At 49.7% G+C, this 25352-nt stretch overlaps 2 protein-coding genes across 10 annotated transcripts in view; one reads left to right on the top strand and one right to left on the bottom strand.

Annotated features, from left to right (window-relative positions):
• The first annotated feature begins 174 nt into the window (after positions 1-174).
• LOC122382104 (zinc finger protein 592-like) lies at positions 175-8978 on the top strand. Of its 3 annotated transcripts, none has more exons than XM_043367040.1 (5): positions 175-331; positions 2461-2857; positions 3517-3632; positions 3881-4073; positions 6631-8978. In XM_043367040.1, the coding sequence occupies exons 2-5, from the start codon at positions 2517-2519 to the stop codon at positions 8312-8314; spliced, it is 2334 nt and encodes a 777-aa protein (XP_043222975.1). In that variant the 5' UTR covers positions 175-331; positions 2461-2516; the 3' UTR covers positions 8315-8978. The 3 variants fall into 3 exon arrangements, with proteins under 3 accessions (XP_043222975.1, XP_043222977.1, XP_043222976.1); XM_043367042.1 differs by having other exon boundaries at positions 206-257; XM_043367041.1 differs by having other exon boundaries at positions 223-393.
• Positions 8979-9527: 549 nt separating this feature from the next.
• Positions 9528-25352, bottom strand: part of LOC122382105 (ecdysone receptor-like) — a 45676-nt gene continuing 29851 nt past the window's right edge. For 4 of the 7 annotated variants that reach the window (XM_043367045.1, XM_043367043.1, XM_043367048.1 and 1 more), the window contains 7 exons: positions 21530-21700; positions 20093-20233; positions 16589-16737; positions 15558-15761; positions 11966-12121; positions 10978-11203; positions 9528-10655 (listed from right to left, as the gene is read on the bottom strand). In XM_043367045.1, coding sequence (XP_043222980.1) covers positions 10411-10655; positions 10978-11203; positions 11966-12121; positions 15558-15761; positions 16589-16737; positions 20093-20233; positions 21530-21700 — 1292 coding nt within the window. In that variant the 3' untranslated portion in view covers positions 9528-10410. Of the gene's footprint in view, positions 10656-10977; positions 11204-11965; positions 12122-14433; positions 14587-15557; positions 15762-16588; positions 16738-20092; positions 20234-21529; positions 21701-25352 lie in introns of all 7 variants that reach the window. The other 3 variants (XM_043367046.1, XM_043367044.1, XM_043367050.1) reach the window with 1 other exon arrangement.

Here is a 25352-nt window from a genome sequence, read left to right on the forward strand (position 1 = left end):
AGCCGGGAGGATGATAGGAATTGGAGGGAGACGTTGGTCTGCCGCTCCAAGGGAGCAGCCCGCATGAGAACTCTTCACATTTACCATGGCCTTGCATTTACCAACAATATAGTTTACTCTTCTATCGACAGATGTCGCTATCATACAGACTCCGTGTGCTGTTATTTGGTAAGTGCTGCCACCTACACGCCTCCACATCCTATGCGTCACAACTGCCGCAATTGTTGCCGGGCGCTGTGTTCGATCAGGATGTGGTGGTGGGTTTTTGTGTGAAATTAATGCAAAATTAATTAAAATCAAAATTCAAGTGAAATACGCGCGTAGAAGTCAGGTGCGTTGCATAATATTTCTGTGTGTGCTTTATATCTCTGCGTTAGATTACATAGGGCCTTGGTAAGATATATGTCAAATACTTTTGGATGAGGTGAGGTTAGACGCGTTAGACCCTTTTCATTTTGGTTATTTCGTTTTGTGATGGGGCGAAGACTCTGAGCAACGGAGTCTGTTTTTTACTGAGGCTGACGACTCAGTAAAAAAAAAGAATATCAATATAGGTGTAATCGGAGGACTGTCCTGGATGCATCGTTGCCAGCAAGTTCACATTATCTTTTTGTATATTGCTAAGTGACTGGCTTTTAAATAGACACAGTGTGTCCAAAATTGTAATGATGCGGGGGAATCCGCCCATAATGAAAAGTATAATGACATCCTAAAAATACAAATAAAAACATCCACCCAGCAGTCACGACTCATAATAACAACCTCCAACCCAAACTGAAACATCTAGGAGCAAGAGAAACACAAACCTCGCAAACTCTTACAACACGCCAAGACAACCATTCAAATACCCCAAATATTCAAATATATGACCCAACTTAAACCTTATTTAATATCCCGAATATCAGAATGCCTTCAAAGTTTTATCAGTATTTAATATTTCTACATCATTTTCTTGTGACATAAAAAGGGTCGAAGTCAGGTTTTATTAAAATAACGACATCCTTTCAGGCCTTTTTTTCTACATCCTCCCCTAACGTAAAATGAATTTAGCCACACTGAATAGACACCACCAAGGATGTCAGAAATTTTATAAACGTAGCACTCGGAACACAAGTTTAAAGGAAATAGTTCACTTTTAACATGGGGTTTTGAACTGGAATAGCAGTTTCGTAGCTTGATCTGAGACTAGCACAAATCAGGAGCTTTTAAGGCTCAATGATCACCCTAGACGAAGATATTCCATTTCTCGTTCCGAAAAGAGTGCCTTGCAGAGGAATGTGTGCCTTGCACAGGAATGCAGCCACGTCATCGTCAGCCAATCAGCGTGCTGCTTACAGCCAATGCAGTATGCGTAGGTTTGAACTACGCGATATGATTGGTCAACGCGTAATAAGCTTCCGCGTCAAACATTATTTTACATAGAATATAGTTTGTCCTATATTAAAATATAGAAAAAAAATTGTTTTTACAGAAAGGTTTTATTTTATTTCATGATCATTTTGAGCATAAAAAATCATAAATCAATAGCAAAATACTAATTTCAGGAAAGTGAACTGTTTCCTTTAACCCCACTGACTGACCACTGGCACAAGCCAACTTTACCCATAGAAAGGAGGCTGAACTTGTGGGAGAATTAGAAATACAATTACCTGCTACCTCAACCTGTGGGAGACTAAGAAAACTAAACAAACCTGCATCTCAGGTTTCAGGTTTGTGATAAGACAATTTTTAATTAGGTAAATTCTGTAGGTTTCAGCTTATTCCAGATGCCTAGGTATGATATGAGAACTGAGAACAGCTGGAAAAATAACACTTGATGATTTATTTGTTTGACAAGAGCCTGTTTTTCCTCTGCATATCATTTTGTGATCATCTCAATTCAATCTGTGATCAATTGTGATCATCTGTACCAACAGAATCATTGAAATGTGTTCTGAAATGTGTCCTTATTCATCATGCCTACCTACCTATTTTATATAGCTGCTGCTGATTCAGTGAAGGAAGGAGAGCTATGATGTCTGATGGTCTCAAACACTGCAGTATGCTGCCTGCTGGACTGATTTTACCTACTAATCAGTTTGTAGTTTATCAGTCTACTAATCATCACTAGCAAATGCTTGAGTGTATTCAATATTTTTGCTCAGTGTTAACAAATTAACAAACCACTATGCTTAAAATGATTATGAACACCTACACTATGTATAATGCTTTAAGGGTAGTTAGTTGGAATTTACTTTATCTCCTTTTCAACACACCTTTGGGCGCCTTGGCTCTCCAATGGAATGAATAGGTTGCTGATATTGTAGTTTGATACATTTGTTTTTTAGGGCAGCCTTCTCACGACAAGAACATATGCCACATGATAATATGCTTTATTACTCAACTCATGGTTACTTCATTGGATGATTCGTTACCAGGTTTCAGCTTCATAACCATGTAATTGTGATGCTCTGTCCACAGACATCTGAGGAGTCTGCCGGTGCCCGTCCCCCTCCACCCCCCACCGGCCGGCCGCCATGTCCATGGAGAGTGGGTCGGCCTCTCTGCTGGCCGACCTGTCCGCCGGCGGCGACGACCTGATGCCGGCCGTCCGGCAGTCGCGCGGCTTCATCGAGCCGGAGCAGGAGCCGGCTCCGGCGCCGGTCGTGGCGCAGACGGCCGAGCCCGCCGAGCCGGAGCCGACCGCCGCCGCGCTGCCGGCGCTCGGCGACGGCGCCGCCACGTGCGCCGAGCGTCTGGAGCTGCTGGGAATGCTGCTGGCCAGCCCATGTCCGAGCTCGACCATCACTGCGCCGCCGGAGCGGCTGCAGCTGCCGCTGCCGGCCGACGGCTTCATGTGCGACCAGTGCGGCGACAGGTGCGTACCGATGGGGTCTAACGGCAGAGGCTGGGCTAGGGGTGGCGTGCTGCTCGGGAGTTTTTGAAGGTTTTTGCAGTAATAGTAGATCGCTGCAATGCTACTCGAAGCACTGGAGACTTGTAAGCTTCAATGTGAGTTAGGTATGCAGTATAATTTTGAGCTTTAAGCTACATTTTCCGGTCGGTGATAGCTCAGTCGGTAGAGCGTTAGACTCCTCGTGGTAAGAGCACGCGTTCCTGGTTATAACAGTCCGGGTTCGAAGCGTGATGGGCGTTTGACGTTAATGAACCTCCTGACAGGTATGGTTGCGGCTGATGGCAGGCTGTAGCCAGGCGAAGTCAGAGAGGGAACCGGTCGTACGCGGCTATGTGCGCACGTTAAACTTTCGACTCCAAATTCTGCCATAGAACCGCAATGGCGCGATCGGAGGGTAGAGGACAGGGTCAACGCAACAAGCTTCGCTTAGCGGGGGTCTGTCCTTGCAGATCCTTCCTTTCAAAAGGTTCGGACTAAATTTAAAAAAAATCGTTTTCCATAAGCCGTAAGCCATGAAAAGAAATCACCGGCCGACTACTTTAGTCAGTTGCCTTGTGACGCCCCAGTTTCTGTACCGGCTGGGTCTACCAGTGACGTTTTACTCTCCCTGTTCTGTTCAGGTTCGTACTGCCGGGCAGTCTGGCGCAGCACCAGCAGCGGCGCTCGATGCGAGTCACCCTCAACTGCCCCATGTGCCAGGCGCTGGTGGTGTTCGACAACAAGTGCCAGCTGCTCGGTGGGTGACGATGACACCGCTGTTTAGCGTTGAATGTCTGGTCGGGTTCAGTTTGCTGGGTTGCTAACTTGGTTATAACTGATTGATGGCTGTCATTTTGTATTTGTTGGAAGGTTATTTTGGTTAGATTTGAGGTTGTTCAGTGGTTTTCGTGATCTGATTTTACAAAGTAGGTATTTTGGATGATTTTGATACTAGTCGACTGACAAGTAAGACCTTCCCTGACACTCTACCTCTCTCCCCTACAGAGCACCTGGACGCACACAAGATTGATCCCGTCTCGATCGACCCGGCTTTAATAGACGCCTCAGCACTAAGTGCCGCCGAGCTGGGGATCGTTCCGCCTACCCCAGCTGCTACCCCCGCTCCCGCCCCCGCCGCAGCCTCCCCCGGTGCAGCCAAACGGCCGGCCAAGGCGCAGGGCGTCAACAAAATCGTCAGGTAGGTCTGGGGAGCTGGTGTGACGGTCAGCTGAGAGATGCTGGTTGTTAGACTCTCAGGAGCCGTTTGTTAGCGGTCTGCTAAGATGACGCGCTCCCAGGCCGCCTGTTTATTATTATTATTATTATTATTGTTTATTCAGCATCGTCATGCGACAAAAAGATACATACCCCTCCCCCTTACACACACAAACACACACTAAACCAGCATTAAGGACTAGGAGGTCAGTAGCCGAACAGGCGCCGCGAGGCCTGACAGTTTAATCTAGAGGACGCTGCCGTTCTGCTGCTGTTGAGAGGGGCGCGTTTGGGTTTGCCCTGCTTCCTTGTCTTCGATGTTTTGCTTTTGTGCCTAACTATTGTGCGGCAATGCACTGATGGGAGATGTCGCTTGTATGTATCTGCTGTATCCCACATCGATGCGTGTTTAGGCGTCTATTCGCCGTCTGTTGATATATCAGCTGACACCCCGTTTGTGTGTGTTCAGGTCGTCCCCGATGTACCAGCTGACACCTCGTCTGTGTGTGTTGTAGCTGTATCAGCTGACACCCCGTTTGTGTGTGTGTATGTGTGCAGGCCCTCACTGATGTATCAGCTGACACCTCGTTTGTGTGTGTTGTAGCTGGGGCATTCCACGATAGATCGTACCAGGCCCGTCACCCTCATCTCTCAGATTTGAATGAAAATCGGTCCTAGGGGTAATCATAGGCCCCAAAGACGCCTGGCAAAATATCAGACTTCTCAGATCAATACTTTTTGAGTTATATTGCATTACATTTTTTAACTTCGGTTTGTAACGGTGAGTTTGATGGCCTATAACTCAAGAACGGGTTAAGCAACCAACAAAAAGTAAACAACACTAAGCTTGCGATGAATCAAAAATTAATATTACTCTTTAAAAATTCCAAAGAAAAATTTCATTGTTGAGCAAAAACCTTAATCTTTTTTCATTTGCCTCTAATGACTTTTGGGACCAAAATTTTTCACATTTTTATTTTTTTCAAAATAAACTTCATGTCATTCCAAATCGACATGCAGAAAATTAGAAAGGTGTTCTTTCTATAAGTTCCTCATTTTCCCGCAAACAAAAAGGGTTTCGGAGGGGTTGACACGACCCCAGCACGCCGTTTCGCTTCTAATAGAGCTAGAGCCTCGCGGAAAAAACAAGCGTAAGTGCCGTTACAAGTCGCAGCGATTGGCACCCGATTTTAAGGTCTCAGGTTAACCGGTAGCGTCTGAGGTCAGGTCAAGTGACTGAAGTTACGAGTTCGGTTTTTAGTAAATAACTTCGCAAAAAAATGGCCGCAGAGCCGCGATTTTGGCATCATTGTGTTCGCCTAGCTCAGGTGCATCAAATGGTATACTTTTTGCTAGGGTGAGGTCAACTTAAGTAGTTGACCTCGGGTCAAGGTCAGGTCAGAGCCCCTCAGGTCACGAAGCTGGGCAAAGGGTATCATATGGCATATCATTAGATTCGGAAGGTCTTCCCGAGTCCATTGGTGGCCTTCCCGACTCTCTAGCTCCATTTGATCGGGAGTTATTGACGAAAAACTCGTACGACCCTAATGACGTCATAAATGACGTCACGCAAGGTTAATAATGCAAAAGTGAAGCATTGGACTTTGCAAGGAGTGCATGAAATCATGATACCAAGTACGTGAGATAGTTTTAGATCATTCTCGGCGCCAAAATAACACTCCCCATTGATTTATAACAGTGATGTCACGTGACCGACCTGACCTCATGTAACCTTAAAAAATTCCCAGATATACAAGTTGTGAGACCTCTGGAGGACACCGTGTATGCGTCCTGTAACTTTTATCTCGGACAGCTATGGTCATTGGCGTCCAAAACAATGTCAGGACCAAACAGCCTTTTTCACCCTCGCGCTTATAGGAAAGAGGGTTGGATGAACCCTCTTTTCACTTTTTTTCAGATGACTCAGACTTCAACTGAAATTTCAGTAACCCGTGATGTCATTAGGCAGCTTTACCACCTTATTTGTAAGCTCCCATCCCGAAATCACTATTCGAAACCGTTATCGTGCCGTAAAATAAATACATTTATAGAAAGAACACCTTCCTAATTTTTTGCATACTTCTTAACAATAAGCCAAATATTTTTTTAAAGAAATAAAAATTCAAAAATATTTGGTCCCAAAGTCCAAAAAATACAAATGAAAGAAAACTCGATATGGCATATAGCAAAAATAGCGTATTTTTCGAAATTTCAAAAATACATATTTATCTCTGTTTCATTGCAAGTTCAATGTTATATAACATTTGGCATTTGAATAACCCGTCTTAGAGTTACAGCCCGCCAAACTTAGCGCTGCAAACTGCAAAGCAAGATCCAAAAAATGTTATACACCATAACTCAAAAAATACTTATCTGATAAGCCTGAAATTGTTACAGATGGATTCAGAGCCCCTGATTACCCCTGAGACCAATTCTCGTCAAATTCCGAGAGATGAGGGTGTCAAATTGGAAAAAAGTGGTACGATCTATCGTGGAATGCCCCAGCTGTATCAGCTGACACCTCGTTTGTGTGTCTGCAGGCCGTCACCGATGAGCTGCCCGATGTGTAACCAGCTGTGCTCCACGCTGACGCTGGGGGAGCACCTGTGTCCCGAGCCGGAGGATGAGCTCACACCGCTGCCGGCGCCGCCGCCGCGCTGCCCCGACTGTCAGCAGCCCTGCGCCACCGAGTGCTCCATGATGGCACACCAGGGCCTGCACAAGCCCGACCTGTGGCCCTACCCGTACGTGTGCCCCGAGTGCGGCGTCAAAATACTCGGCACGCACGACCAGGCGCTGCAGCACGTGGTGGCCGGCTGTCTGCACATGACGCGCGATGTGAAGATTTGCTGCTCCATCTGCCGCGAGGAGCTGGAGGACGCCAAGACGCACATGGTGCAGGCGCACGTGCAGAAGCTGTACAAGTGCCGCCGCTGTCCGCTGGCGTTCGAGTCCGCCAACGGGTTTAACTCGCACCTGCTGGAGAAACACGGTGGGGTACTGATAGCTGGCGAGTCGCCGTTCATGTCCATCCTCAAGTGCCCGTTCTGTGCGGCTACTTTTAACAACGCCAACGCGCTCAAGGAGCACATGGGCTCGCGGAAGCACGGCGAGCGAGTGCTACAACAGGTGAGCTTCGTGTTTCGCTGTCCCGAGTGCGAGCTTGACTTCTCGGTCAAGTCGGAGCTGGCGAAGCACCTTGCCAAGCAGCACCCTGACTTTAAGCCGGTGAGCATGATCCTCCCTCTGCGCTCGACGGAGCCGCCGCCGCCGCCGCCTCCGTCTCGCTTAATGGGCCGGCCGCGAAACACCTCCGACACGCCTACTCGCTCTCAGCGCGGCCCGGTCGTCTACGCCTGCGGCATCTGCCACACCGACTTCAAACGTAAACCCGACTACACCGAGCACGCGCGCATGCACCTGCGCGACGGCGTGCCCATCTGCCTGCTGTGCAACACACGCTTCGGCACCATGCAGATGCTCAAGAACCATCTGAACGACCACGCGTCGGAGCCAGGCCGCGACAGGTGCGGCCTCTGCTACGCCAAGCTGAACACGGTGGCGTCTCTGCAGTACCATCTGGAGGGGGAGCACGGCATGCGCACGTTCGACTGTGTGCGCTGCAGCATGTCCTTTGAGCGTCTGACGGACCTGAACCGACACAACTTCTCCGTCCACCGCAGCAGCGGCCGGGGCGTGCGGCGGACGGGCGCCAACCAGCCGGTGCCGACCCCGGCCGCGCTGGCTCAGGCGGCCGCCGCCACCCGCTCGCCGGCGCTCTCCGTCAAGCGCGCCCCGCCGGTGAAGGATGAGATGCCGGCGAAGCGGCGGCGCGCGCCGGCCGTCCAGGACGAGCCGGAGATGCACCTTCAGTTGGAGGAGGAGGAGGAGGTAGACGAACCGCAGCCGCGCACTGACGGTGAGACACTGGAGGAGATCGCCAACTTCGTGGCCGCCGGCGACGGCGAGCGGTCGGCGCAGTTTGTGGTTGAGGAGGAACCGGTGGCTGGGGAGACGGAGGAAGTGATCGAGCTCGAGCTGAACGAGGGAGAGATCACGGCTAAACAGGTGGACGCGTTCGGCGCGGAGACAGCGCTGCCGGCTACAGAGGAGGCTGAGTACATCATGCCGGACCTGGACGGCGCCGGCACACCGCATCGGCCCAGCGAGACAGAAGAGATGCTCGACATCAAGCCCAACATAGCGGCGGCGCATGCGCAGTAGGCGCGCGACGGGAGTGTGAGGCATAGTCTGAGGAGGGAGTACGCAGTGAGGGAGAGAAGGATGTAGAAGAATGTCCACGGGGGGAGAGAAGGATGTCAGTTTTCATCATCCAACATTTGCACATAATACTGGACTGGGAGTAGGGTAATCCCCTACTAACGATGTGTGTCTCGTCTGTTGTCCGATTTCCGTGACTCTGTAGGCTACAGAGGTAGAACGGGTGCTTTATGTGAACTATCTGAGTTTGAGTTAACTGGAAACAGACCTTCGAATTCCATTACTAAACACTGCTTGAGTTGCCCTTGCTTGCTAGGGCGTGGAAGATCGTGTTTTGCACACGCCGAACCGACCTAGCTCGGTGGACCGTGAGGACTTTGATACTTTGTAATGTTTTGCGCGCAAACGTCTGGTTTAGGCAGTGATGCGGCCCTGTAAAGCTGCCGGATGCATCGTTTTTACACATTTATCTGCTGTGGTGAACTTCGTATCAGCGAACATTCGTCGGTCGCTTTCGCGTGAATTGCTTTTTGGTGGATGTTTGAATGTATGTATTTGAATCGGATATCATATTAAGACCTTCACTCGACCTTACACCGTCACTTTGTACACCCATGGTACAAACCTGCCATTTTCCACGGAATACGTGAATACAAAATAAGGTACGTTTATTGTTTTGTCTGGAATGCCGCAATGCTACAGTAAAGTTAGTGGTTTGTTATATTGATTTTGCGATAAATGCAGCCTCGTTCTTGGCTAGCTACAGTCGAGATGAGCGAGTCTAGCCTGGCGGACCCGTTTGTTCGACTCTTGTATGACATCTTCTATTCTATCCAGTGCTCGACTGGAGGCAGGCACGGCTTGTCCCGTTAGGTGAGCGTGAGTTGTGCTTGACCTTTCGGAATCACACACGCTGTACACCTGCCTTGTTTTCTATGTCATCTGTCAAACTCTGACCCGCACGGAGCGTCCTAGGTCTTAAATGGCCGATAGTTTGTGATATCCCCACAGGAACATGAAGGAGTTGAACTATCTTCAATCATGTGCAAACAGGTGAAAATGTCAGGTGCCTTGCTGTCTCCTGCTCGTTTGTCGTCACTTCTGGTAGTAAAGGCCTTAGCTTGACCCGCAGTAACCTGAACGCGATGTCTGGGGGATACATGCAAACAAATCCGAGCCCTTTTTATCGGTGAGCGCCAGAACGACTAAACACTGCTGACCAGACGACGCATCCGTGTCATTTATTCCGAGTCCCTGTCCCCACATCCACGACCATTACTGTACAAATGCAGCGGCCACCGGCGCCGCCAGCAGCGCCCGCCTTTGTACTTTGAACACTAACTGGGCGGCCGGCTGGGCGCAGCCTCCCGCCGACACGCTGCAGGCGGCTGCCGGACACACGTAATGCCACACGACACGACTCGTTTGAGCGAGCACATCACCGTCACACACACTATACTCAACCAGTATCCAGTGAACGACTTTATACAGCGCGGTCCATATTGTCTGTCACAACCCAGAGTGCATCACCACAGCTGGCGGTTTACACGCAGGCATATGTTACACCACATCACGTGCACAGTTCATTTATGGAGACTGGGACAGGCGGAGACGGTCACCCGTCTCCCACACAAAATACCAGAGGCTATACAATACATGTCATCGTCTGTAAGACACGGATATACAGGCACACGTGCAACTACACATCACACTATCGAATAAACATCTGAGATTGGAAGACCCGCTCCTGACCGGTCAGCCGACTGTTTCTCACTCCCTCCCTCTCTCTCGGCCCGTCCTCTACCGTCCATAGGTGAGCGATCTCACCACCTGGCGGCCACCGTGCGAATCTCACCAACACCGGTGAGAACGTCCAGCGTTCTCATGAAGCGTGGTCTCAATAACACTGGGCAAACTCCTCGGGTCCTCAGTATTCACACCGAATTCGCCCGTCCGTCCGTGCGTGCGTTCCTTCTCGGACCATTCATTCCACCACTGAACTCGCTCACATGTTCACTAAATGCCCAGTCACAGTAAGTAACTTCCACGCACCCGTGCGTTCAGCGTCTCTCAGCGCGCGCGCAGTTCTGGCCATATCGCTACGCCGGCACGTCCCAGATCTCGTGCAGGAACGGTGGCAGCGTCTTCTGCTTCAGCTTCAGCGACCAGCAGAGCTCGGTGTTGAGCTTGCCCAGCTGGCGGACCTCGGTCAGCACGCTGAGCAGCTTGGCGAAGATGACGCCGGTCGGCGGCGGCCGCTGGAAGTCCACGTACGCCCTCAGTGCCTCCACGTAGATGGACTGGATTCGCTCCACCTTCTCTGGTTCCTGCAGCATGCATCGATCTGCGGATAGGGGGAGAAAAGCCAGAAAGGTCAGATGCTGACGTAAAGAGCTCCTGGTCGGACCGTCAAATGCATACGTGGGTTGGTGTAAAAAATTTACATACGGCTTATGTTTGTGTGACCATTTACGCCCAAACAAAAATAACTAACACATTCTGATGTGGTCTTGTAAAGGCCGTCCATTCGAGTATGCTGATTGCTAACAGATTAATCCGACTACGTGCGCTAGTGAAACAGCCTGAAGAAGACGGCAAGCTGAAGCTTGAAGCAGCAAACAAATTACCAAATTACCAAGCATTCGTCATCCCCACCATCATCTCACCGGAGAAAATGTCGATGGCGGTCAGCAGGGCGTACTCGGCGTTGTCCACCTTCATCTTGGACATCTTCTTGCAGAACTTGAAGTTCTTCTCGATGGTGGAGGCGTCCAGTCCGGCGCGCTCGTAGGCGGCGCGCGTGTACGGGTAGTTGTTGGCGAACACGATCGACTCAGTATCCTCGTCGTAGCGACGGGCGCAGCGCAGCATCATCACCTCGCTCGAACAGGCCTGTGGGGACGGGGGACGGTTAGATGGCGCTGGGGTAATGGTGAAACATGCATGGGTGTGAGGTGGGTGGACAAGACGCCGAAGGATAACAAGTATGGTGAATGTCAAGACATATTTGACTTGAGGACACAAAACCTTTAAAGTGCTTTGAGGCTATAATAGCTGGCGGCGACACCATCGGTCAAAACTGAGATGAAAAGCCTCGTGAATACTAAGATACAAGTCACAAGTGCAACCCAGGTTCATGACCCGCGATGACACTGTAGGTATGTTACGTTATCGGCACTTTGCAGCAGCGTGACGGCTCGACAACTGAATGGCTCAAACCAGTTGCCGTAATGAAACACGCAAAGCCAGATAAGGCGGTCATGACAGCATATCGTCACGCTATACTCATGTACTGGTCACATGGCTCGAACAATGTGAGTTCGTTCCAAGACGGAAGCCTAAACAAACATCAATGGCGTTACTCATGGGTCGCTCATTTAGAACGGAACACTTGTTCAGCGTATCCACATACACAATGCACACCACTTACCAGCAGCCGATGACTCTCAAACGCTAGATCATGGTTTGATTATTACTGTCCCAGTCTACCACTCAAGCCAGAACATGGCATGCATGGCATCCACGTCTAGAACTTAAACAGCAGCTCAGCACCCTTGCTGCTCATATCCCGGACATTGTCAATGCCAACACTGACTTGAGCAAAACCTACGCGATGAGTTGACCACCGTGACCCGACCTTGACACGGCCTCTACCTTGAGCAGTGTGATCTGGTCGTCCTTGAGCAGCCGGTCGAAGAAGGTGAGCCGCTTGCTGAACTCGACAATCAGCTTGATGGTGAGGATGGTCATCTCCGTGATACGACTCAGGTGCAGCTCCGAGTCATCGGCGGCCGACGCGTTCACCTGGGCCTGTAGACGGGCGGCGCCGCCACCGTCACACCACCGACTCCGACTCTGACTCACGAGCCTAACTCTGACTCGGGAGTTGTGTCGTGTTGGAGGCAGGTGTCGCCACCTCTGGCTGAGCGTCCTTGGATTGTGGAGTTGAGTGACTCCGTAGGACGCCAGGCCGGCCTGGATCAGAGTGATTGGTCCTCAGTCCTGTGTCTCATCCCGTTCACATGCCTCAGGCGCGTGCAGCGAAGATGGCGCCAGCAGCGCGGTGCAGGGACACCCGCAGAAAGGTTCATCAGACAGAGAAAGAGAGAGCCAAGGACCGCCACCGTAGCCCGAAAGCGACTACTGCTACCTGGCCACTGCCAGGGCACAAGCCGTGGATGCATGGTACAGATGAGGAGGTATACCTTACCGGAGCGGACGACGGTAGACGTGACTCCGTTCAACATCTACGTCTCCATGCTGGCGATGTTGGCGCGGAAGTTGTAAAAACTTCCCGAATAAACTAGGATTTACCAGTGTTGCTCCCTTTTCCTAAATGATTCTCCCAATATAACATGCGTCTCTGTGCGACGTTTGTACACAGATATAACATAAAATTGCATCTTTTCATATCACTGTTATCCAAGCTCGGACGCTATGGCATCGAAGGAAAATGTAGAGGAAACAATGTAAACAATCATCTCTGATTGAGCAAATGTTTGGCACTTGACTTACAGCTTCTGTGCCGCCTTTACTTCTCAGCACAACACACAACATGGCTCTGCAGCGCCGAGTTTTCCTCTGGCGCACAAGCAGTACTGACAAAACCGTTGTCATAATCCGGATAGATCGATCACACAGGTAAGAGCTGCTCCTGTCGCTACTCGCCACCGACAAGACACCTTTGAAAAGTCCAGCAGTCATCGACCGGCTCGACCAAGGTCACCCCTAAAAACTTCTTGTAACCAGTCCAGTTCCTCGCTTGACATTTGAAAAGGCAGTGATAACAATAAAACCAGATAAAATCATTTCATCTCCGAAGACACGATGCCATGTGATGCAGATGGCATTCGATGAGTAGCCAACACAGCGGTCAGCGGCGATGCACATATCGCGCACTGTCATCACAAATCAAACATGAGCTCTAGGCCGTCAGTGGCTAGTGATTGCCAGATAGTACACTGCTGAAGGATGGTCCCTTCCGTGGGCGTCAAGTTCAAGAAACATACCAATCGCCTATTTCTGTGATACATTACAAGTGTAACGCGTGGATAATACAAATAATCTAACAGATACTAACTAATGTATATTTGGCATCATAGCTCTAAATAGTAATCGGCTTATGTTCTACCCACGACCACATATGATTTACTGCACCGCAGTTTTGGCAGCCGTCAATTAAATGCCATTTATGAAGCTATAAATAGGTATCCCTAATCGAACTGCAATACATAACAAATTCAATCTGACATACAACATGCATTAAATCAATGCTCAACGTCCTGCTAATTGCCAGAAAAGCATTGTATTACTAACGTAAAAATTGCCAGTAAAAGACACCTCGTGAAGCACGTCGGAAACTGAAAACATGGCCTCCTGTCAACAAGCCGTTCCCCTGCGAAATATGACAGTGTATTTGTCGTTCGGTCCTCGGATTTAGCTCGTGAGATACAGAACTTTTACACGCGCCTTTCCAGACTGGTGGGAGGCGTTACCGCGGTGCAGAGACCAGTCAGGGTTTCCCAAGCCACCCGGCAACTGGCAACGCGCCAGCAGACTTGACAACAGCGGGCAGCAGAGCTGACGAAGTTTGTGCTGATAATCTGTTGTGGGAGAAGCCTACGACGAAGGCAGCTAGTCCAACACAGCTCCATTTGCGGAGTTAAGTTCGGCTGCTGCTGGCCGAACATAAACTCTGTAACCGATCAATCGGCGTCCCTCCAGACATGAATCGCTGTTCGTCCATGACTCTGATCACCAGACTTACAAAATAGATCGACAGTCTTTCTGCAATGCGACTTCGAGAGACGACTTCAGGAGACGAATCATTTCACGAAGCCCCATGAAGAATCCTCCAGGACAATATCATAGCTGCCCAAAATTCGTGCACTCGGAGAGCTAATCCACTAGCTGACATTCCGACTGACGGCGTGCCTCTCCTCGCCCTTTAAAACTTATGTAGGTAGTTGACCCCTGCCCAGTATGGCACAATAAACTCACCTCTCACCTTCTGCTCTCGCCGTTCCGATCCTCTCACACTTCACAATCTTACTCTCTCGCCTCACCCGTCCACTCACACCCTACCACCCTAATCACCCGTCGCGCGCGGCCCCGACCATCACCTTCACAAGGCAAATCTGATCGTCGCGGCAGAGCTTGTCCTGGAAGCCGGGCAGCTGTTTGGTGAACTCGACTATTAGGCGCACGGTGAGCACCGTCAGGCCGGTGATCTGCTTACACTGCAGCTCGGCAGGGTCGGAGCTGCTCCGCTCCAGCTGCAACGTCACACAGACAGACGGGCCGCTCACACACCGCACACCGCTACCGCAGCCAGCGCCTCAATGACGTCATAATGACGTCACGGCGGCACAACGGGCGGCAACCAGCACCAAAAGCAGCCCAGTGTACAGGGACGGAGCTGTGATGTGTAGGAATGAGTGAAACACAATTGGGATTAAGTGATACTACCCAGACATTTTAATTCAACGCAATCGAGGATATTTACAAAAAAAAGAACCAAAGTGGACAGGACAAATAACAGGATAACAAATAAATGCACAAGTGATGGGGAGGGAAGAGCATGCACGGTTAAATTTCTCTACTTCAAAAGCCCGTGCAATGAAAGATGACTGGCAAATCCTCTCATCTCATGGGGAACAAAATCACGCAATCTGGTAGCGGTAGTGTGCAGGTGCAGCCTTTTCAGCAAAGCCTTTTCAAACGGAAAAGAAGTCAAATACTGCCGAGCTATGACACTCGGTGATATCCAATTAAAAAAGTTGCAGTCTTTATTTAACCTTGGCGGATTTAATGACGACCGATAGCGGCTATGTTAGATAAAGCGTTATTACAAGCGTTAAACATGCATGCTTGTCCTGAGTCATTATTCGTTGAAGCTGTGTGTGCTTGTGTATTGATGGGTAAAACAACATAAACACGTTCACAACAGGATAAAAATGTTTAATCAGACAGTGTTATTCAACGAGCAGCCTGCCGATAAAAACACATGCAGGGAAAACTAATTTAAAAGAGCTCAGAATGTGATCAACAAACGAATTACATCCGAAAACAGCTAACTTCCTACATAGACTCCCCTGGCCTTCTTTCGATTACCTACTAAGCACTCCGTAATCAGCATCGCTGTACTGACAAACTCAGACAAGAAAACCTTACGCACTACCCCCCCCCCCCTAGTTTTGCTCCCTCGTGAACCCCCTTTCCTCCCTCGTGACTTGTAAGTACTCACCGCCGACCGGCGCATGTCCTCCTTGGTTGGCGACTCGTACTCCTCCTGGTAGCGCACCAGTCGGTTGATGAGTTCGTCCTGTTCGGCAGTCAGCGTCTTCCGGCCGGGCACCGGCATACAGAGAGGGCCGGAGCCGGGGCCGCCGCCGCCGCCGCCGCCCGGCTCACCGGCACCCTGGGCCACGGCCACTTCATCCTGAGAGATCTGAGGGAGGAGGTGGTAGGTGAGGTCTGAGATACGGCCACCTCATACAAGAGACCTGAGGATAGGGGAGACGGGAGTTGTATGAGATACGGCTATATCCTCCTGGGACACATGGCGGCAGGACTAAAGAACGAGCCCCAGTCAACTTTCATCAGGCATGTTTGAGTACGAGCAAGTTAAAAAGATGTTACGTGCCTGCTGTAACGAAACATTTCATTCATGTGTTTTTATTCATTCAAACATTTAGCTGGTCCAGTAGTTCAGTTGGTAAGAACGTAGGGCTCCGCGTGGTGAGAGCACGCGTTCCCCGTTACAACAGTCCGGGTTCGAAGCGCGACGGGCGCTTGACATTTATGGGCCTCCTGACAAGTATGGTTGCGGTTGGTGGCAGGCCGTAGCCAGGCGAAGTCAGTGAGGGGACCGGCCGTGCGCGCCTATGTGCGCACGTTAAACTTTGCACTCTAAATTCTGCCATAGAACCGCAATTGCGCGATCGGAGGGTAGAGGGCAGGGTCTTCGCAACAAGCTTCGCTTAGCGGTGGCTCTGTCCTTGTGAGTCCTTCCTATCAAAAGGTTCGGACAAAATTGATAAAAAAAATGTGTGGGTGAGCTAAAAGAAAAGCTTCCATTTGAAAGGCTTCCATTAGAAGAGAGCAACAATATCATATCAAGGAAAAACGGTCGAGTAATTCCAACAACTACGTTCAAATAGTTTACGCTGCAGGAACAGAATAACACAGATAACTTTTATAATATTTTCCCGTTGACATATGCCCATCCACCATCAGCCCGTTGCCGTCGCTCCTACCCCATCACCGTAGACTGACCGTGGCCGGCGACAGGATGCCCCGCTTGTCCCCGGCGTCGGACGGAGTGGGTGTTGACGGCTCGGAGGGCACGGAGCCAGAGCGCGCCCGACCGCGCTGCTTCTCCTTCTCCTGGCGCTTGGCCTTGCACGTGAACTCGGGAACCACACCTGGGGGAGACGGCCAGAGGTCAGGTCATGGGTCACCAGAGACGGCTAGATAATGCATGGACAAACTCAATTATACTCATTTATACAATGTCAGCATGTGGCTATGGTTGCACTTTGAGAATCCATCCATAGTTCATGGTCTGGAAAATACGTTTCGATGTTTTTAAAATAATAATTATGATAAACAAATAGAAGAGCTGAATACACTGTGGTAGCAAGAAGTTCATTTCCTAGATGGATTCTAAATAGAGTTGCAAAATTTCCCTACCGCGCTACCGGCATGCCGGTAATTTTTCACTACCGCAGGTTTTTTCGTGGTATCTGGCATGTCTTGCCGGTAGTATGCCGGTATTTTTGATTTTGCACAAAAAAAAATTATCAGCATATGATTCAAACTTTGGACACTAAGAGGCTATTGAATTGTAATAACAGCAATCTTAGCCACTGCAAAATACATTTTGTGATAGAAGTTTCATTGCTAATGGTAGGGGTAAACAGTGAAAACACATGAACCTCAGCATTTCACAGGTTTCGCTCTAAAATTGGAATTGTCAAGAATCTATTGTGGTCCATTAAAGGAAGAATATTCATGTTGCAAAAGCACAACCAAAGTCTTATGGTAGGTAATAGGTATAATACAATAAAATAAATAAATGTTCATGGCAACATTCCCTAGGCAAAAGGCAGAATCAAAACAACACAAAACACGGAAACTTGAACTGGCCTTGAGTCCTGAGATGTGGTCTGAGATGCTCTACAAAGAATTTGACACTGAAAATCCGGCTGAAAAGGCAGGTGTTAGGTAGCCGTGAGCCTAACTTTGGTCCCAAAATGAAATGAAAATGAATTAAACTGGCATTTTGTCCTATCTTTGCAAGAAAACACAACATGCAGACGAAATGAATACAACGTGGCGCAATATGATCTCCAAGGATTGACTTTTAAGATCCTCTGTCCCCTAAAGAAAGGATGTAAGCTGATGACGTAATATTTATTCATATGCCCTCTTGGTTGAATTACTTAAGAGAAATGAATTTTCTTGTAGTGAATAACACTCACAGTGTTGATTTCAATTGGAATTTAATATTGTGTTGGATGATTTTTATCAATAAAATTATTCACGAGGCAGTAGTTTGCAGTCCTAAAACCTTTTATGCAGTGTTTTAATCAGCTGGTTAAAAACTGTGTTATGGCGCATCTGTTTCGAAATCCTTTGTAACCTGGGCCCTGTTTCACCGCCCGACGCTGCGCGCGCTGCAGCGCGCTGGGAGCTGAGGCGTACCCCTGACGTCACTCGAATGACGTTGCGTGCGATCCTTAGCTTATGATGAATCGCGTTTGGAACAGAGGTCCTAAAGAACCAAGTACTGAGAGAACAGAGGTTTGAGTGCGAATGCTGCTAGCGTGCTGATGGTGCTGGCGCTTGGGTGTTAGCGTTTTGCGATGACGTCATGGCGTAGCGTCAGAGGGAAGTTTGTTGATATTGCCATGGAAACCCAACGCGCCGACGCGCGCAGCGCACTGCAGCGCTCCACCGTGAAACAGGGCCCTTGTGTTTGTTCCCGCGTTTGAGATGGGGAGGATATTATATCGTTTTTATGCATATTATTTGGTGACTTCTCAGGACAAGTGAGTTATTAACACATATTTTTACATGATTCGTATCTTACTCACGAGCCAGCAAGCCATGGCGGATAGGATGGCCTTGGCGGATAGGAAAAGCAGGTGTTGATCTCGCTTCCTCAGTTAGGAACATGGCCGAATCTGTAGTTTTTTATATTGTGATTTGAGACTATCTATAGTTCATTATTTGGTTGGTACCTGCAACATTTTAGGAGAATGTGGAAAAACGCTTGTGGTAAATGTGATTGCTGCTCACTGTGCAGTCTTCAAAAACACATTCCAGTAATTCAAGTTCTTTTTGTCCTTGCTTTTTTGATACATGTGTTTTTTTTGTAGGCAATACCTCTTGGATTACAGGTAATATTTAAACAGCTGTAGACTGGAATTGAGTTACAAAATTGTGGTATTTGTGGGGCCAACTCAGCCAAAATCAGGCTGCTGGTAGTTTTGGTTGGACAATGGGTGGCTGCTGGGTGGGGCGGTTACTGAAATTGCCAAAATGTGGCATCTCATGTAGGGGTAAGCCAGAATCAAGAATGCAGCTTTTTTAGTATGCCGGTAATTTGGCGGTTTTTTTTGCTTGGGGCGTGGTAGCATGCCGGTATCCCAGAAAATTTTTGTGGGGCGGGGCGGTGCCGGTAGCAGCCCATTGGGAAAACTTTGCAACTCTAATTCTAAAGCATTGTAATTATGAGTGATTTGGACGTTTTCTTAAATGGTGCCCACGTCAAGCGACAGACGCCCACAGCCCCAGAACAATCACGGCGGGTTGCTGCTCGTCGTGGAACACGTAACAGCATCAAATGACTGGACGAGTCTAGGGACGGTCGACTAGGCGGTACATTTGTGAATTATTGTTGCGGAGGAGGACCGAATGAATCATAGAAACGCGCCTCAGACCGAACCGTTATAAACGTCTGACAAGGTCACGGTTACAGACGCATGACAAATTTGGCCCAATATAGAACAGAAATTAGGGATCGCCCACGGCTCCAATTACAGGCGATCAAGGGGTCCGCAGCAAAATTATAATAGCGGCACCTGCGCTCGCGTCGCTGGCCGTAAAAGCATTTCGATACGGTCATTCCACATACCAGCCGGCCGCGAGGCAACATGCCCGTAATCTGGCCGCAATAAATCCACCTTCCCCACCTGGCGCCTGTAACACCCGGCCCATCCCTTCTCCCCAGTCACGCCGTTTGGATAAGCGTCAGAGCCGACGTCACAATGTGGACAGACGGGGCGGCAATGTGGACGCCGTGTGGACGGGCCGGGCCGGCTGGCGCGCAGTGGCCATTACGCGGAAACGGCCCGCCGGCGGCGGCGCGGCGCGGCGCTCGGCGGTCGTTCACCCCTCGCCCTTGACCTTGGGCAAGTCCAGTTGGGCGGGCGGCCGGCGGCCCGGAGACGGAGACGGCCGCCGCGGCCAGGGTCGCCGCGCAGAGAGACCACCGGCGCGCACCGGACCGGAGACCGGATCAGGTGGTCCGGTCCGGTCCGGTCCCCGGGGATCGGTCCGGACAGGTGGGGACGGTCCTTGGGGCGTGGTGAGGTATGTGGGATCTGCGAGCGGCATCGCCCGGTAATGCCCAAATGATCGGTCCGGGATACAGGGATGGGCTGGAAAATTCCACCGGTATATCGACTTAAGTACACTTACTAACTATAGCCATCTTTTGAAAAGTGAGATCAAAGGCAACAGGTTCAGGGAAGCACAAAATATTAAACTTACATTCTGGCCGCATCCCGACGGCGAGACACTTCTTCAGGCGACATTCTTGACATTTTCTCCGCATATACATATCGATCTCGCAGTTCTGGCCATATTTACACACGTATACAATGTTCTTCGTCATGCTTCGCCGGAAGAAACCTGAAAGAAAATCAGCGTCAACCCTCAATACCTTTGGGTATAACAGGGTGACAAACATAGGTGCGGGAGCCGGGGGGGCAGTGGGGGCAGCTTGCCCCCCCCCCCAACTCTGGGGCCGTGGGGGCGGTGCCCCCACAGCTTTGAGACGGAATACCACACTTTTTTGCAAATGTTTTCTTTTTTGTTGAAAAAGCCGAGGGGTGAAAAATAAGTGGTCTAAAACCGGTGAGAAAACTAGATTTGGGGGTACCCTAGGTTGATCTCTATTATGGTGTGCCCCCCCCCCCCCCCCCCCCCCCAGTCGGAAAGTAGTTCCCCGCGCCCCTGGTGACAAAGGAATACATATTGCCTATTGGTGACCAGCTGAAACGATACAAGCATGAAATTTCAAGGTCAAAAGTGACAGGGACCATTTGACAGTGAATTTGAGTGAGTTCATTGTCCATGCCAGGCCCATGTCACTCTACTTTTGATGACATCATAAGAGTGCCTCAAGACAATCACGGCGTGGTGCGCCACAATCGCTTCCAAGCTTCTTGCCCAACAGCTGCCATTTTTAAAAATATTATTTTGAAATTAAGTTACAAATAATAAAAATATTGTAATAAAGTTGTTAATCATTTCAATACGTTATCTAAAAACATACTGAAAAATGATTTATTTATAGTAAAAATATAAGCTCGATGCGTTTTTACGTTGCTTTTCTGCTACTGCAGAGGGTTTTTAAATCGCCGTTATCTTCAAAACCGGCCATTTCTTAGCATATTGCTGCTCTTTTTTGTCGCTAGAAAATTAGTTGGGCTTTCGAGTGACATCAACGGTTGAGCAATATGTGAAAAGTACTATCAATAATCTTCAAATGAAGTTTGTCATTTTTACGTTGTTAAGGAATGGAGTACCCCTTGCGAGCATCAGGGATGACGTCACTCAGGATCTGTCTCTGATTGGTCGGCGGGGGAGTGACTGTACCTTCTATATATGGCCTTGGTCCATGCGTGAGCAGTGAGCACCAATGAAGCGCTAAACGAACGCACTTACACACGAATATCGAAAACTTCACCAAAAATGTTATTAAGAAAAGACAACTAAAAAGGGTTGACCGATTTCATTTCGAGGAGCACTAAGGGGAAAATGCATGGAGATCGTATTCAACGGGCTGTCATCTCCATTAGGCTAATGCGCGGCAACAGCGCGGAAAAGACGATTAAGGTCGTCCGCAAACACACTATCACTCTCCATTGATCGCGAGGGCAGGACAGCATTCTGGGTAATCCCATGAGAGGTCAATGAACTCACCTTTGCAACCTTCACACGTGAGAGCGTTGTAATGGTAGCCCGAGGCCCTGTCTCCACAGACTAGACACAGCTCCTCACTGAGCCGGGGCAGCGGACCTTTCTTCTTCTTTTCTTCAACATTGTTGTTGTTGAAGGGTCCATTGCTATTCGGCGGCGACATGTCATCGTGGCCTGCAAGCAGCAAAATCGATTCACTTACAAACTGCATTGTTTAACACTAAAAAGGTGCTGGCTGAAAAATTATTGCAATGGGCGACGGCTTAGCAGAAATGACACATTCCTTGATTGATTTAAAAACAAGGTGCCCTATGCGTCCATTTGGTTGGAACCTGATTAGGAAAAAGTAGGGCAACACGTGGAAAACGTGGCAACCTGAAAAGGTTTTCACGTGCCCTTCGATACCTCGCATCCTTAAAATGTTGGGAGCTGGTTCGAAATCGATGTTCAATCGCGCAGGTGATGTGATCCGCTATTTGACAGTAAAATACACCTTTATTTAGGTACTTCTTGCCCTAAAACGTTAACAAAATTTAACGTACGTGGCATATTTAATATTGCATTGATCAACAGCACAGGACAGTACTGTTTTCTTCATTGCACTGCAGCGTGTCGTTATCTCCTGCAATACCTTCGCGAAGTCTTTTGAAAGCAGCCCAATCACATCATATTTGATGTGATCACATCATATTTACGCACCGAGCAGCAATGGCAAAGAGACAAAGAGTAGCTCGCCAAATGCTTAACAAAAGACAAGCAGCACTTCCTTGAGCCTGCACCTGACGTTCGACAGCAACGACAGTATCACGTTATAACACGCGATCCGCGTCACACGATCCAGACATCACGTCAGTCCACAGTCGACACAGACGGTTGCACGAAATCCCCACTCCCTGCAGCGAGAGTTTCAGCCGTTTTCACTGCAGTGTCATCAGCCTCGACCACGGCTAAAACCACCACAGCCGCAGCAGAGGACTATTTCGGGCCAGTTCGGCCGCCGCGCCAAACACCTCTGGGAATCCTGCACCGAACCGGACCGGAAAGCACCCGTCTGCATGGGAAGTCAAGTTCAAAGAACGCTCCAAGGTGAGTGTTCTCACGTCTGTGGTCGTCGCGGCTGGGCGGCCGGTGCTGATTGCCACGGCCGGCCTAACCGCCGTCTGGGTATGAAGTGGCGCTGGGACGGGCCCGAAACAGAAGGGCACAGCCTCGCCCCCGGCCGTTCATGAGGTGATTGCCATTTACAGTCTGGCCTCAGGTCTCTGCTCCGAGTCCCCGCCGCCGCCAACGACCGCTGCCAGCCTCCAAACATCAGATAAAACCAGGAGCGTCCTTCAAACGCCGATCTTTGGGAACCACCGATCGTAATTCTCTTCCTGGTTCCAGCAGTGACGTGTATCGATAGGTGTGATGTATCGATACCTCACCATAAAAAGAAACAAATAATGACGGCGGTGCAGGGATCCGATAAGACCAGCTCAGGGCTCACTGTCCTCTCTATCCCCGGTTTTACAAAGAACGACAAATCCACATCCCGGGCCACTTTCTAAACGCTGAGAGGGCGACTTAGCTCGCCACAGATCCCGCAGGAATTCACTCTGTCAGGCAGCGACAGTGGTCAGTGGTCACCCGGGGGTCATCCCATGACATCATTCCCAACTCCACGACACCATGACAGGATAAGTCACGTGGCGACTTCTGCAAACTGGTCACAAAGGACCGATTCGTGAATCGGTAGAAAGCGGGTGTGTTTTCAGAAGCTGAGCTGACGCGCCCGGTCTCTGTCCGCCCCTGAGATGTGGTAGGACCGGCTGTGGTTCGGCCGGGTGGCTTTGTTCCATAGTCGGCCATGAACTGCAGTACCGTTGTGGGGCTCCGAGGGAGGCCGTGCCGCCCGCCCTCTCATCGAGATGGATGACGCGGTATATCGGGAGCTCCACTTGGAGCTCAGCAATCAATCACCGTTTCAAAATTATAAAACTCCACAGAAACGGAAATAGCTAACGGAAGTTTAAAACTACGGTAAAACTTGAAATTGGTTGTCTTCACTGTGACAAGAATCAGTAGCGGCGACTCCACACCTCTTCACACCATTGTTCAGCGGAAACATACGTCTTGCATATGGTCATCTGAATCCAACCCACAGCACGCAATCGATCAACGTCTCGATAGTGCCCCCTACCCTACCATTAGTGTCGGTCGGAATGTTCGCTTCAAGCCCATCACTAAAAGTGATCCCGTTACCAACAAAAGGAAACCATCGCACACGCCCATAAGGCGAAAACTGTCGGCAATCAAGCAACAAAGCCGGCTATCGTATTCGGCATTTCAGTTCATGCAATCATGTTGGAACAAACTCAACGGTCCTCGCCCAACCCGTTATGTAAAACACCATGCAGGACGAGGGTTTTCACAGCCCTTTAAGCCCAAAAGATTCCAGAGTCTCTGTTATGGGGTCTAGACAGGGCGTCCGGTTCCTTCTGCCACTGTAAGAAATGTTTTTAAAACAGTTTCAACCACCCCTGAGCCTCTCGGCGCGGGTCACACCGGATGGACGGTATTGTCCCATTGTCTCCGGCCGCGGTGCCTCCGACAGCAGCGGGCCATGACACCGTGCTGACACACCGTGACACCCCTGTTGACACAACAAGGTCGGTGTCATCGCGCTCCTACCCTGTCAGCCCCACTCCCCGCCTCGCTGGCCCCCGCCCACCTCGCCCCCGTCTCGACTTTGTCCTGTTCCCCATGGTTCCGACCGACAGTCTTATCAAATATGACACGATCAGACGGAATGCATATTAAAAGACGATGATTCAATAGCTGACGTGACGTGTTATGAAGTCAAACTTCATAGTTGATCACGATTTCCTGGTTCTATTTTTTACCAATAGTTCAGAATTTTGCTAGCTAAAGATTTATTGACATATAAATGGAAGTTGCACGGATTTTGCTCGTAGGCAGCATTTACCTGCAGAAAGCAACGGGAAATCTACCAAAGGCATGAAATGCCAAAGATGTCGAGCATTGGCCTGCATTTCCCGCTTGCTTTGGAAGGGAAGTAAACAGTGGATGACATCAGCAACCAATCATGCAAAAATAAACTGCAATACGACACCAACACACCAAAGACGAACGGCACGACGGACGCTGACGCGTCAGTTCGCGGAAAGGCTTCACGAGCTGGAAGCAGCGCTCCCGGTTCGGCCAAACTTTCCGGTTCGCCGGGCAGCTCACAGGAGAATTGGGCCACTCACGGCGGAATGTCCAGTGTGACGGTATGTGCGAGATAGTAGATATAGGGACAGGGAATAGATATAGGACAGGGAAGTGTGGTGAGCTGGTGGGCCTCATTCAGACTAAGGTTTTATGAGAATTCAGAGTCTGCAAGTTGTACTAAGAAGTAGAGCTGAGACGGATCTAGGTACAGGATAATTACAATAAACTGGGGCAACATCCACCACAAGCCTTTTAAGTAGAACCACGGCACAGATATGAATTGCAATAACGCTCCAACGCGATATTAAATACGCCAAAATATAAATAAACAAACATATTGAAACGAGCCACACCATGAATCTGGGCTGATGAGAATGCAGCAACAAATTGCATTAGCATATCGTGCCCAAATGAAGCAGCCCGTAACCGCCTGCTGACCTTGCCCGGTCAACGGCAGCACAGCCTCCCTGTCCGCACCTATCTCCTCGTCTGACGGGCGCCGGGCGATGGGGAGAGGGGCACCCAGCCGTGACGGTGCCGCCTGCTGGGGGAGATGGAGGCGGCCGGCGAGGCGGGGAGACGGTAGGGGATGCGGAGGAGAGGCGGTAGG

This window comes from Amphibalanus amphitrite, unplaced genomic scaffold (assembly GCF_019059575.1).
Source record: "Amphibalanus amphitrite isolate SeventyFive unplaced genomic scaffold, NRLGWU_Aamphi_draft 000133F_arrow, whole genome shotgun sequence".
Lineage (NCBI taxonomy): Eukaryota > Metazoa > Arthropoda > Thecostraca > Balanomorpha > Balanidae > Amphibalanus > Amphibalanus amphitrite.

Coding starts and splice junctions, on each gene's coding strand:
- LOC122382104 (XM_043367040.1), top strand. CDS start 2,517: ATGTCCATGGAGAGTGGGTCGGCCTCTCTGCTGGCCGACCTGTCCGCC. Junction 3,633..3,880: donor CAACAAGTGCCAGCTGCTCG/GTGGGTGACGAT, acceptor TCTCCCCTACAG/AGCACCTGGACGCACACAAG. Junction 4,074..6,630: donor GGCGTCAACAAAATCGTCAG/GTAGGTCTGGGG, acceptor GTGTGTCTGCAG/GCCGTCACCGATGAGCTGCC.